This window comes from Topomyia yanbarensis, chromosome 3 (assembly GCF_030247195.1).
Source record: "Topomyia yanbarensis strain Yona2022 chromosome 3, ASM3024719v1, whole genome shotgun sequence".
Taxonomy (NCBI): Eukaryota; Metazoa; Arthropoda; class Insecta; order Diptera; family Culicidae; genus Topomyia; species Topomyia yanbarensis.
The window spans coordinates 286022961-286036445 of record NC_080672.1 but is presented as its reverse complement, the minus strand read 5'-3'; the positions used below and the strand labels follow the sequence as shown (position 1 = coordinate 286036445).

The following is a 13485-nucleotide window of genomic DNA, read 5'->3' as shown; positions in this document are numbered from 1 at the left end:
CTCAATGTACTCTTCGGCGATAAACGATGGATCATTTTATGTTTTGTAGAACATTCTGGAGCATGCCATCACTTGTTAGTGGAAAAATGTAAAGCGTGTAAAGAGATTCGTTTTGTAACTACCTGTGGTAGCGAAAGTTGACCGAATGTCGACTTGACCAGTATGATTTTTTTCCATGTTTGCTATTTATAGGCTTTATAAGAGACGCTGCCATATGCAACGTAAAATGATTTATTCAAGTGTTATACCCGTTTGTCTGTGTGCGAAAAAAAATTCCTTTTTCCCTCCGGTTCACCATAGCAGCGCAACCAGGCAATTGTGAGAGTCTGCAGCAGCGAAAGATATCGCAACGTAAATTTATGAAATATTCATGAACTTTGCGAGTTCAAATATATGCTTTTGGGACTACAAACACTTACCTCGGAGCATAGGTGCCGTATAGGAACAATGAACATTCAAACACACAGCTCCAGGTTCACGTGCAGCTGGCCCAGAAGCGGTTGGAACACTCTGTTGCTTCAGAAGTGGATTTTTACACGGCTGAGCGAAGGTTTCGTCTGCTTGAACGGCAACGAAAACAACAACAAAAGTTCAACCCACCAAGGCTATGGACAAAAAAATCTTAAAGAAAAATTCGATTTCTACCACACTAAACAATTCATTTCGGTGGCACATTTGAATCGATTTGTTCACTACGCGTATCCACCCTGTGGAGGACTTTGCTTTTCCGAGCCCAAAGTTGTTGCGAGTCGTTTGTTCGCTACCGGGATTGTGATACCAAATATGCAACCACTTGGCTGCCTTAGAGGATGGTTCAAAAGGGGGATGATGAAATTATGCAAATGACGTTACGGATTTTGTAACAGCTCGTGATTGGATTCGCTGAATACCTACGTCCTGGGAATTTTGCGCGCTAGGGTTTGGACTGGTATCGATTTTTATATGCAAGTTCCATGTTTACTAAGTGACGATTACATTCTAATGAGGTTGGTTGATGCTTATGATAAGTTGATGTGGGACTTTTGAATCCACTGAGAATTTTACCAGCAATATCAAGAAAGAAGTAAGTAGCAGGACTACCATTTTAATAAGACGGACTTTTCAAATCAAAAAAGAAAGGTATGGATACTTCTTAAACATTGAAGATGGACGACCAATTGACTAGGTTCTACCAAGTGCGACAGTGTGTGTAAATTTTTATCGGCATTTAACTTCCGGTGAAATCACTGCGCTTTGCCCCTGTAAGCTATCAGGGTACATTTCATCCTATAAACCATTTACATTGGAGTGTTCTATTCAAACAGCCTCTGGCAGTGGAATTATCCTACTTCGCTGTGCCTTCAACGGTGCAAATGAACCTAGACCTCCGCACCTCACTATCGTCGAGGATATTCAATAGGCAGAAGATGCCCATTGATTCTGCTTGTTTCACTGGCATAATACTATTAGCTAAAGCGCCGATAAAGGGTGTAAAGGACGAACACGAAATTATTGCGACACATTCAACAGGGCATAACTTTTTTACCATTGGGTAAAAATCAACCGAATTTTGCACACTATCTCATTGATGTGTATTGTTTACATGCTGTCAAACTCGAAGTTTCCCAGTCTCAGATTCAACGAAAATGGAGGTGAACCAACGCGAGTCGAGAGAACAAATTCTTTCTAAACACCTGGAATTTCCTGACCTGTCGCACCGGCAGTTGGGAAAAATGTTGAACATTCACCATTCAACCGTCTCCAGAGTGTTGAAGCGGTTCCAGGAGCGGTTGACGTTGGACCACGGCAAAGGAGCTGGAAGAAAACCGGGACCGGAGAACAAAAAGACGGAGGGAAAGGTGAAGCGGATGATTAAAGCAAATCCCAACGTCTCAAGCCGTGATTTGGCTAAAAAGATCGACATGTCGCAGAGCTACGTCCAGAATGCAAAGAAGAGAGCTGGACTACATACATACAAGGTGCAGAACTTCTCAAACCGCGATGAGCGGGAACAATCGACGGCTAAAACTCGGGCACGGAAGCTCTACGAGAAGATGCTGACAAAATATGGCTGCTGTGTGATGGACGACGAAACGTATATAAAAGCCGATTTTTAGCAAATTCCGGGGTTGGAGGTTTTCACCGGTAAGAGCAAGTTCTATGTGGACGACAAATTTAAGAAGAAGAAAATGTCGAAGTTCGCCTCCAAATATCTCATTTGGCAGGCCATCTGCTCTTGCGGACTGAGGAGTGAGCCTTTTGTGACAAAGGGCACAGTAAATGGCGAGATCTACATATCTGAGTGCCTCGAGAAGCGCCTTTTGCCGTTCTTGCAGCAGCACGACGAAGCTCCGCTATTTTGGCCAGATTTGGCATCATGCCACTATTCTAAAAGTGTCCTGGAGTGGTATAAGGCCAATTCTGTCCATTTTGTTCCAAAGGACATGAATCCGCCAAACTGTCCAGAGCTGCGCCCGGTGGAGCAGTACTGGGCAATGATGAAGCGGGAACTTCGGAAGAGCAAGAAGACAGTCAAAGACGAGAAGGACTGGTACCGGATGACACTGTAAAGACTTTGATGGAGGGCATCAAGCGATAATGCGTTCAATTTTACACTCAAGGCTCCATCGATTAACTTTTCTTTTGATTTTTGAAGTAAATATATGTATAAAACTACCCTAAAATTTTGGTTTGATTTTAAACATTATAAGAAAATCGGCATGACATTTTCGGTGTCGCAATAATTTCGTGTTCGCCCTTTATCGCTAATTGTTGCGACACTTTCAAACTCGCGTAACTTTTTTCATACTTGACCGAAAGGAATCAAATTTTACACAGTTTCTCTTTAGAGTATATTGTTTATGGGTCATTCCATGCGAAGTGATCAAGGCACGTGTAATCGACCTCCACGGATTTGAACAAAATTTAGAGGAATTGTTCATCTAGGGCCAATATATAAAAACCCAAATTTTTGTGTCAATTGAACCACCCCTCGGGTCATGGGAGCACCCCCCGTTTTGGCAAATTGTCAAAACCCTTGATTTTCTTTTGATCATATCTCCGGTTCTATTTACTCTAGAATCAAATCACAGGATGGCTTTTGAAGAAAATTGTTCAAGGAGTCTATAAAAAATATTATTTTTTGACGACAGTGTTGCCAAGTATGCAATTTTTTCAGTTAAATATTAAAAGTTAATTTTTCTCAAAATACGTATATTTTAATTTTGAAAATTTTAATGCCATCGCGTTCCTCAGACATTTTTACATAAAAAACACTTATCATCTCAATATAATATGAGCGCATCCTGAGATACACCGTTTTGAAGAGAAAAAACCGCAATTTCCCATATAAAATCGCAAGCGCACAACACTAAAAAACCAACTTGAGTATTCTGAGTTCAAACATAATTTTTCGTGAAGTAGACGAGAAATGATGAAAAACTACGTATTTGGTTTGCTTCTAGCAGATCAGGGTCGATTTTTATGACAGTTTGAAAATTTTCTCAATTTTGGCCAATAAAAATGGATTTTTATATGAGAAAATCGGAGTTTTTCCCTTCAAAACGGTATATCTCAGGATGCGCTCATATTATATTGGGATGATAAGTGTTTTTTATGTAAAAATGTCTGAGGAACGCGATGGCATTAAAATTTTCAAAATTAAAATATACGTATTTTGAGAAAAATTTACTTTTAATATTTAACTGAAAAAATTGCATACTTGGCAACACTGTCGGCAAAAAATAATATTTTTTATAGTCTCCTTGAACAATTTTCTTCAAAAGCCATTTTGTGGTTTGATTCTAGATTAAATAGAACCGGAGATATGATCAAAAGAAAATCAAGGGTTTTGGCAATTTGCCAAAACGGGGGGTGCTCCCATGACCCGAGGGGTGGTTCAATTGACACAAAAATTTGGGTTTTTATATATTGGCCCTAGATGAACAATTCCTCCAAATTTTGTTCAAATCCGTGAAGGTCGATTTCAAGTTTGCATCTTTTTTTGATCACTTCGCGTGGAATGACCCTTATATTCGCTAAGTATTGCACTCAGTGCTGAATTCAGAGGTAGAGTCCTGGGGTCCAGCAAATTCATAAAATTAGTAGAAAGATTTTAATCAAAATTATAAAACACATAAAACAAATTAGATTGCCTCATTCAATGAATAATTAGACAATACATATTTTTAAATATTTATAGAATTTATAGAATAAATTAGATTGACTCAAACTAACAAATTGAATTAAATCAACGAAAGGAATGACTTAATTGAAATTAATTAAATGAATGAAATGAATGAAATGAATGAAATGAATGAAATGAATGAAATGAATGAAATGAATGAAATGAATGAAATGAATGAAATGAATGAAATGAACGAAATGAATGAAATGAAGCAAATGAAGCAAATGAAGCAAATGAAGCAAATGAAGCAAACGAAGCAAATGAAGCAAACGAAGCAAATGAAGCAAATGAAGCAAATGAAGCAAATGAAGCAAATGAAGCAAATGAAGCAAATGAAGCAAATGAAGCAAATGAAGCAAATGAAGCAAATGAAGCAAATGAAGCAAATGAAGCAAATGAAGCACATGAAGCAAATGAAGCAAATGAAGCAAATGAAGCAAATGAAGCAAATGAAGCAAATGAAGCAAATGAAGCAAATGAAGCAAATGAAGCAAATGAAGCAAATGAAGCAAATGAAGCAAATGAAGCAAATGAAGCAAATGAAGCAAATGAAGCAAATGAAGCAAATGAAGCAAATGAAGCAAATGAAGCAAATGAAGCAAATGAAGCAAATGAAGCAAATGAAGCAAATGAAGCAAATGAAGCAAATGAAGCAAATGAAGCAAATGAAGCAAAAGAAGCAAAAGAAGCAAATGAAGCAAATGAAGCAAATGAAGCAAATGAAGCAAATGAAGCAAATGAAGCAAATGAAGCAAATGAAGCAAATGAAGCAAATGAAGCAAATGAAGCAAATGAAGCAAATGAAGCAAATGAAGCAAATGAAGCAAATGAAGCAAATGAAGCAAATGAAGCAAATGAAGCAAATGAAGCAAATGAAGCAAATGAAGCAAATGAAGCAAATGAAGCAAATGAAGCAAATGAAGCAAATGAAGCGAATGAAGCAAATGAAGCAAATGAAACAAATGAAACAAATTAAGCAAATTCAGCAAATTAAGCAAATTAAGCAAATGAAGCAAATGAAGCAAATGAAGCAAATGAAGCAAATTAAGCAAATAAATCAAATGAATATGTCTAATTTTTGTTGAATTTTAAAATAAATTGGATAGTTTTGTTCTAAAATCATTCGTAAAGCGACCTGTTCAAAAATAATCGTGTTTAGTCTATTTGATTATGTAATACTGAATTTTTAATTGGATAAGTCTTTAAATATGCCAAAATTCTCGATTTTTCTTAATATTTCTATTACTCCGGTAGTTTCTAACTGATTTTAACCTTCTATACGACGTTGTGAAGATTATCAAATTGTCTTTTGAACAAAAAGAAAATAGTTCCAAAACCAGTCAAAAAGTGCGATTCCGATGCGCCATCAAACGCCAATACAAACAGTAAAGAAAAAGCAATATGCAGTAACGGCGATAAAACAGGAAGGCATCGAAGGAAAAGGTGGAGCCAGTGCATTGTAAACGTATATAAAGTAAGTGCATTCCAGACTCTGAGATACAGAAGAAGACGAATTGAGTGGTGTGTGATACGTATTATATATAAATCATATTCACAAATGAGTTTTGTCTCGTTCATCCGCAAAGGCAAAAATTACGATAACGATCCAAGCGCTTTTTCTAGTTACTTTGCTATAATAGCTTTATTATATTAAATTACAAATTCTATTGTTCAGCAATGTTGAAGCTTATACAATTTTACACAAGTTTGTTGCTTACTATGTACCGATATTTTGTTTACAAAAAAAGATATTATCAATTTTCCGAATTATATACAGAAAACACTAACGTAAACGGTTTTGTGGGGTACATTTGTACCCCAGACACACTTTAAGCGGGCACTGTTAAGTTTGTCAAGTGAACCTAATAGGTTCCACCAGTTTTAATGGAAGTTTAATAATCAAATTGAATTATAATAAAGATTTATGGCAGATAAAATAAACCGTAACAGAATTACAGGAATTGCAAATAACCCTGGGGTTCAAATGTACCCCACAAAACCGTTTACGTTAGTGTTTTGTGTATATAATTCGGAAAATTGATAATATCTTTATTTGTAAACAAAATATAATAGCACCCGGTCCGGGCGTGGCGGAGGGCCCGCTGAGCAATGTTGGTACATGAATAAAAAGAAAAAATAGGCAGAACGAAATAAATTGCGTTTTTTTGCGTTTAAACCCTTGTCCTCCCCCCCTCTCTTCCCTTAACAAAAAATTTCTAAATTACGGTACTTGTCAACATAGTGAAATTATGTTATTTTCGAAAAATTTTTGCGTCGCTCCATCATAAACTATCATCAACAAAATGTTTATCAATTAAAAAATGTAAAAAAAACTGTTTTGGTGTATTTGGATCGATAATAGCTTTCAATAAAAAAGTTTTCCTAACAACATCTTTTAGCATATTTTTGTAATTCATAAAATTTGCAGTCAAAATTACAATTTTCTTATTGAATATAATTTTAAATGTATTTTAAATTTTGTTTTCACGAAGCAATTATTTTATTTTATTACGATCTTTCCATATATAATTCACGCTTCTCCATCAAGAAAAATAGGTTTTTCATAATGCTCGTAAAATATTCTGTAAGTTTCCTTTTGACACCAAAGCGATTTTATTAACCTTTTAAAAACCTCAGGAAAACAATGAAAATGTGAGTCAACTGTGTTGTTAAATCATCAGTTCCTATGGTTGAATCATATTTTAGTTGTTTTATGTAGCTTTCAAATGGCTTACAATATCGCTTTGATGTCGAGGGAAAAACTATAGGAAAAATTATGAGCATTTTGAAGAACTTATTGTTTTTGATGGAAAAACGTGAATAATTTATGAAAAGGTCGCAAGAAAATTAAATGATTGTTATTGTTGAAACAAAATTTAAAATATCTCCGAAACTAGCGCCTTTTTGTATTTTTGTGTTATGAGCAGTTTGATTTGAAATGGTATTTTACTTGTTTATTTGTTGTAATTTTACCAACAGACGCTTTGGCCCCAATTTCTTAAACCAATTACATGTCAGGCTGAAGTCAAAAACCGTCGCTACATTGTTAAATATGCGCTGAAGTCCGCTAATAACGCTAGTTGGTTCTCCTGAACGGAGTTTGCAGAAGTGAGTTATTGCATAGAGCTAGAACACGGGCTTGAAGATTCAGGCGTCCGAGGATTGTAGAGCATTCCTCTATGGCAGACAGTAAGTCCGAAACGAGCAGGGCTCGAGAGCAGTCCCTGCGAATGCCTAGAGTGACGAGCTGACAACGGTTTCGTAGCTCAACAGCTGAAATCGGTTTTGCCAAAGAAGATGTCGGAATGCAAAGTGTATGAACGTCATCGTCGTTCTGGCAGTATGAATTCTAATCATTCCAAATTTTTCGCTATTCGGAAGATAAACCCAAACTATCTTGATGCCTTATCCACGTTTTAACGTTAGTGCCGAATCCATGGTGACTCCAAGAGGGTTTCAGCAAAAAAAAATCAATTTTTTTAAATTTTTTTAGAACTTTGGGTGAAGCGACTTGACCAAAACTTTTATGTATTATAATGTATCATTCTGTAAATTTTTCGTGCAAAAATATCGACAAACGAATCGGCGACGAAGATTTGTGTATAACAACTCTGGAAAAACACGATTTGCGGTGTTACTGCCATTCAAAAACTACTTAACCGATTTCATTCAAATTTTGCATACATATTCTACGTAAAAATGCCTAAATCCTACGTTGAGTTTTTGAGATAACTTTTCCATTAAAGGGTTTTTTTTACTCACAAAATAGGCGAATTTTTGTTGAAAAATATCAATTTTTGTTTTAAATGAGTAAAAAAACCCTTATTGAAAAAATCTAGCAAAAGCTCAACGTAGAGGTTAGGTAGCTTCATCACCGAGCCGCTTATCGATATTTTTGCACGAAAAAACTACAGAATGTTATTGAAATGATGCATTATAACACACAAAAGTTTTGGTGAATTCACCCAAAGTTCTAAAAAATCTCAAAAAAATGATTTTTTGTTACTGAAAAATGATTTTGTTGTTACCCCAAGATAGCGTACAATCGTTCTTGTATCTTTTAGCATTATTTCTGTTTGCTAGTACTTTTATCAGGCTCAATCGTTTTCCTAACGATTTACCACAGGTTTTTTTTTCTTTATAAAATTCTGAGATTGGACTGGTCGCTTCATAACACGCTTCATGATATTCTCACCGAACTATTTTTTCACGGTTCAGAAGAATACTTCAGATGATTGTTTTGTATTAACAGCTACTTCAAAGGTATCTCCCAATAATGACATCTAGGTATAGAAATGCGCTCATAATACCCTTGATATAGGAAATTGGACCAGCTCCGTACAAAGTAAACCAACCCCAAACCATCTCCACTTTGTTCGAATGACTTTCTGGTATATTGTGGTTTTAATGTCGAATTCATTGTTTCTCATCAGGCTCAACATTTGTCTGATGCGACTTGAAGATGATTCGCTTTTCATTTTCGGGACCTTTTGATGTTCTAGTTGTACTGGAACAATGGGGCTTCTACCGACAAATTTCTTTTCCACAAGCTCTTTCTCTCTCTCTCTCTCTCTCTCTCTCTCTCTCTCTTGCTCTGACTGGTTCAGGGTGATATTAGTGGAAAATTATTTGATGCGACCATCATCCCTTCCGAATCACCACACGTGGCTTCGTGCCACAAATGGCATTACAAACAAAGGTTTACGTTCCGAGGTCACTGAAAACGATTCTAATTGCATCGTTGCGACAAATTTATTCTTCAAATTACTCCAAGTTTTGCGTACAGATTGAGAATGCGACTGAGTATAATTTGGCAAAGAATTTAAATTCTACGTAATTCGGTCTCCTTCTGATATGGCAGTGATGCGTATGAGCATAAACAATATGCACTATTGCAGTCATAAAGAATTTTTTCTTAGTATCGTGTTTTTACTAAATCGCGCATTATATATCTCTCTAAACTTCTGAATGTTCTAGCAATATTGATGTTTTAACACTTTTTTCCATTCATCCATTGTAGCAATATGACTTACCCACAACTCTTTTTTTTCATTTGCTATTTTCAGATCGTAAATCCAACAGCATATCAAGCGAACAACACTAACCATTGAATTTCAGAAGTGAGCTAAACCGTGACAACTTCAGACTTCATCCGCCTATTTGGTATTGCTATTCACCTTTGCTTCTGAAATAATTAATTTACCCCTCCTCCAGCGACCGCTACTGATTCGGTCACAACTCCACTGCGACATGGTCGCTAGTGGTGCGGGATGAAGTGTTCATGCGAAAACAACGCCAACAACCCGCAACCACCGCCATCGGCTGACAGTGGCAGCCACCAATTAGGGTAGCTCGTCGCATCCACCAGCCCTCTTTGAAGCTCATTCAACCTGAAATTTAATATTATTAAATCATTAAATGACGGCATGCCATTCAGCTGCCGGTCAGGCGCTGCGCTGGGTGGTGTTTAACCGTAGAAAAAACTGAAACGTGTGTATAGGCTAGTGCAATTCAAATTTTCATACAAGCGAAAAGTGGCAGTGTAGTGTGCTTACTGCGGATGCTGTTGACCGTGTAAAAGTACATCAACGCCCACTCATCACCCCTACCGCCATTGTACCAGACGGTGAATCCGGACGCGAACGATCGCAAGTGAAACGTTACAATAATGTTGATTCTTCACACAATCAAATTAATTTTAATAACTTTAAATATTCTGCCATATCGGTTCACGCACCGGAATGTGCTCTTCCTGATCTACCTGGGGACGCTCGTAACGCACGGTAAGTAACCTACTTTTCCTTTCCTAATTAGCAACTGCTCGCCTCACTTTCTAGCGCCAAGGATTCAAACTTTGCATACCAAAATCAATCGATAAGTGGCGGCATTACCATTCTACGCATTTCCAGCCTATTTCAGGTCTTACTAATGACCTGAATTATCGACGATGATGACACCTAAATGTGTCGATTTAGAAAACAAATAGAGTAATTATTGCATTGATTAATGCGATAATGAGATTTGAATTGACGGGTATTAGCGTATGTGTGTAATACAAAGTGCGTTCGCTTTGAAACGCGTCTGGGGAGCCTCACGGGGTTTCACGGTACCACAAAATGGGATGTTGAGCAAACGCCCTTGGGCATCATACCACATAATGGATTTAGAAAAGGCTTAGTCAATACCGGTAACTGTATCTGATTTATACACGCGTAGGTCTTTGCATTGTGTTGACTGTTTAATCCGCTGAGTTTCCGATAGCGAGACTATTGATTATATTATTTAGAGTTGATTTGCTCTATGTATTAAAAATTTCAACCATTTTCGCTAACTATCTTCCAAAATTGCTCCAAAGGCCAAAAACAAAAAATTAATTTTATTCTTCTATTTGACGCAGCTCAAGGCGGTAGCTTCATGAAGCCGTGGGTCTTTTTACAATACATAAAAAAAATGAAAAAAAATATGATTAATAGCGAGAGTCATTCATACCGTGACTCTTAGACAGTTGGGGTGTTTTTAATTTCGGTGCGGTGTGTGATATGCATTGTCTCGGTTTCGCATTGTGTTTTATTTTTCAAGCTGGATTGGTGCATCTTGGCAAACAAATATAAAGATAGGTGATATCTACTTTTTTGAGCTTGAGCTTGAGCTTGAGCTTGAGCTTGAGCTTGAGCTTGAGCTTGAGATTGTGCGACCACCCCTGGCTGCTACTCCGTTATCGATCTGGACTAGCTGAAGTTGCACAAGGAATAAGTAGATAACTATGCTTGGGAGTAGCGAAACATCTTTCAATGTGCAACTCCCAGTAATCCTAAAGTGTTCATTGATCAATACCCGCGCCGGCCAGGCCCGAACGTAGATCGCTGAAGGAAAGGGAAAGAATGGTTAGTCATATACTTACTTTTGCTAGAAGTCGTGTATACTATTGCGCAGTCCACAAGTATCACGGGAGTTGGATTCCACTTCTTCTTTATCGACGCCAGAGAGGTGACTCCACTATCTGTACTATATATCGATCCATCAACTCATGAGAAGTATCTTTTTAAAAGGGAGTAAATATTTCTACGTGTATTATTTTAAAAAAAATTGTCGATAATTGTATTTTATACAGCAAAACTTTCTGAGAACGAGTTTCAGGGAATAAATATTTATGCGCGAAAAAAATATACACTAAAAAAATGTTGTGTCGTTTTTCACAAAAACAAAAATTCGTGTTAAAAATTTAAATGGCAAAAAAAATCTAATTTTTTATATTTTGTCAACAAAAACCTAAAAAGGGAAGAAACATTTTGAATGTGATTCCATGATGGAGAACTTATCGGTAAAAATGTTTTTCTAACAATAAGTTTATGCATGTTCTTAAATTTCATACTAATTGACATACAAAACTGTAATTTAATTACAGAATATAGTTCTAAGTATCATTTTAAATCGAAATGCATTTAACAAAAATCTTCCAAAACGCGATAGTTTCCGAAATATTTGGAATTTTGTTCCAACAAAAACAGTTCATTCGTGTGATTACGCCCTTCTTAAAAGTGATTCGCGTCACCCCATCATAAAATGTCAAAAATCAAATGATTATCGTTTTAAAGACGTAAAAGAAACTTTTTCAGTATATTTGGATCACGGAGAAGCTTTCAATAACTTTCCTAACAACAACTTTTGACATATTTTTATAATTCATACTATTTGCAGTCAAAAATACAATTATTTTTTTGAATATGATTCTTAACACTATTTTAAATCAAAATGCTCATAACAAAAAATTTCTGAAATGTGGTGGTTCTCGAGATATTTTAAATTTTGTTTACCAAAACAATTCTTTTGTTTTATTACGACCTTTTCAGAAGTTATTCGTGGCAATGGCATTTTTGACTGCAAACCGTATGAATTATAAAAATATGTCAAAATTGTTGTTAAGAAAACTTTTTTATTGAAAATTTCTCCATGACCCAAAAATACTGAAAAAGTTTCATTTACATCTTTAAAACGATATACATTTCATTTTTGACATTTGATGATGAGGTAACGCGAATAACTTTCAAAAAGGGCATAATCACACAAATTAACTTTTTTTTTTGAAACAAAATTCCAAATATCTTAAAAACTATCGCATTTTGGAAAATATTTGTTAAATGCATTTCAATTTAAAATGACCCATAGAATTATATTGTGTAATAAAATTACAGTTTTGTTTGTCAATTAGTCTGAAATTTAAAAACATGTATAAAGTAATTGTTGGAAATACTTTTTTACCGATAAGTTCTCCATCATACAATTACATTCAAAATGTTTCTTTTCTATTTTAATTTTTGTTGACAAAATATAAAAAAATAGAAAAAATGGGTTTTTTTTAATTAGATTTTTAACACAAATTTTTGTTTTTGTGAAAATGGCACAACATTTTTTTCGTACATGAATATTTATTCCCTGAAACTCGTTCTCAGAAAGTTATGCTGTAATTTTTGAAATTAAGGCACGTAGAAATGTTTACACCCTTTTGAACAATTGCTCTTGTATCAACATATTGCAATTCGACACAGATCTTTCAATAGGGCCAAAGTCGCAATGTACTCAAATGGAGAAAAATCAGTTTCAATATACGGCGATGCTTTTCTAAATGTAGTTTTTATTGTAGGTATAAATTACTTTATGACCATGTTTTTCCGGAAGCATCTTTGGTTAAACCTTATGACAATATAACAAAGAATTTAATTCCTATGTGCTTTTAGTGGGTAGAAACTAAAAAAATGCTTACGCCCAATTTGCATCCCAGTCGTGATTTCGCCCTTCAGCAACCACCATTTGCGGAAGGGCTAAACGGTGTACATAATTTTCAGAAGGGCGCGGTAAAAGGGCTAAACTGACTCTGTCTTGCTGGGTAGGGCTGGGTAAATGGGCGAGCTTGACAGTATACTTTTTAATAGGGCTCAGCAAATGGGCGCATAGAAACCCAATGTAAATGATAGGGCGCGTGCATCTTTTCTTCGAATTTCATGAAAATATCGAAATATTCGAATGTTTATGTGCAACAACTATCGAGTAGACATGATCCTAGTAGATATTGCTTATCATTTATATAATAGAACCGCCGTTTAAAGAATAATTTTGTGAATAATAACCGTACGCCCGGTTCTGTCAAAAAATGTAAGTTTAGCCTTTATATTCCATATGAGAAGAAGGGCCTAAGTCGAAATCTTGAAGAAAATGCATGTTTCGCCGTTTTGTTTTCTTTAATTATAAATCGAACTAAAAACCATTTTAACTAATTTTCACCTCAATCTTGTAGTATTTTTGTCGCATAATGTCATAATAGC

At 35.8% G+C, this 13485-nt stretch overlaps 1 protein-coding gene across 1 annotated transcript in view; it reads left to right on the top strand.

Moving 5' to 3' along the window:
* LOC131693386 (lachesin) overlaps window positions 1-13485 on the top strand; it is a 370087-nt gene that overhangs the window by 66242 nt on the left and 290360 nt on the right. Inside the window, exon 2 of the mRNA XM_058981155.1 lies at window positions 9232-9948. Coding sequence (XP_058837138.1) covers window positions 9834-9948 — 115 coding nt within the window. The 5' untranslated portion in view covers window positions 9232-9833. The remainder of the gene's footprint in view (window positions 1-9231; window positions 9949-13485) is intronic.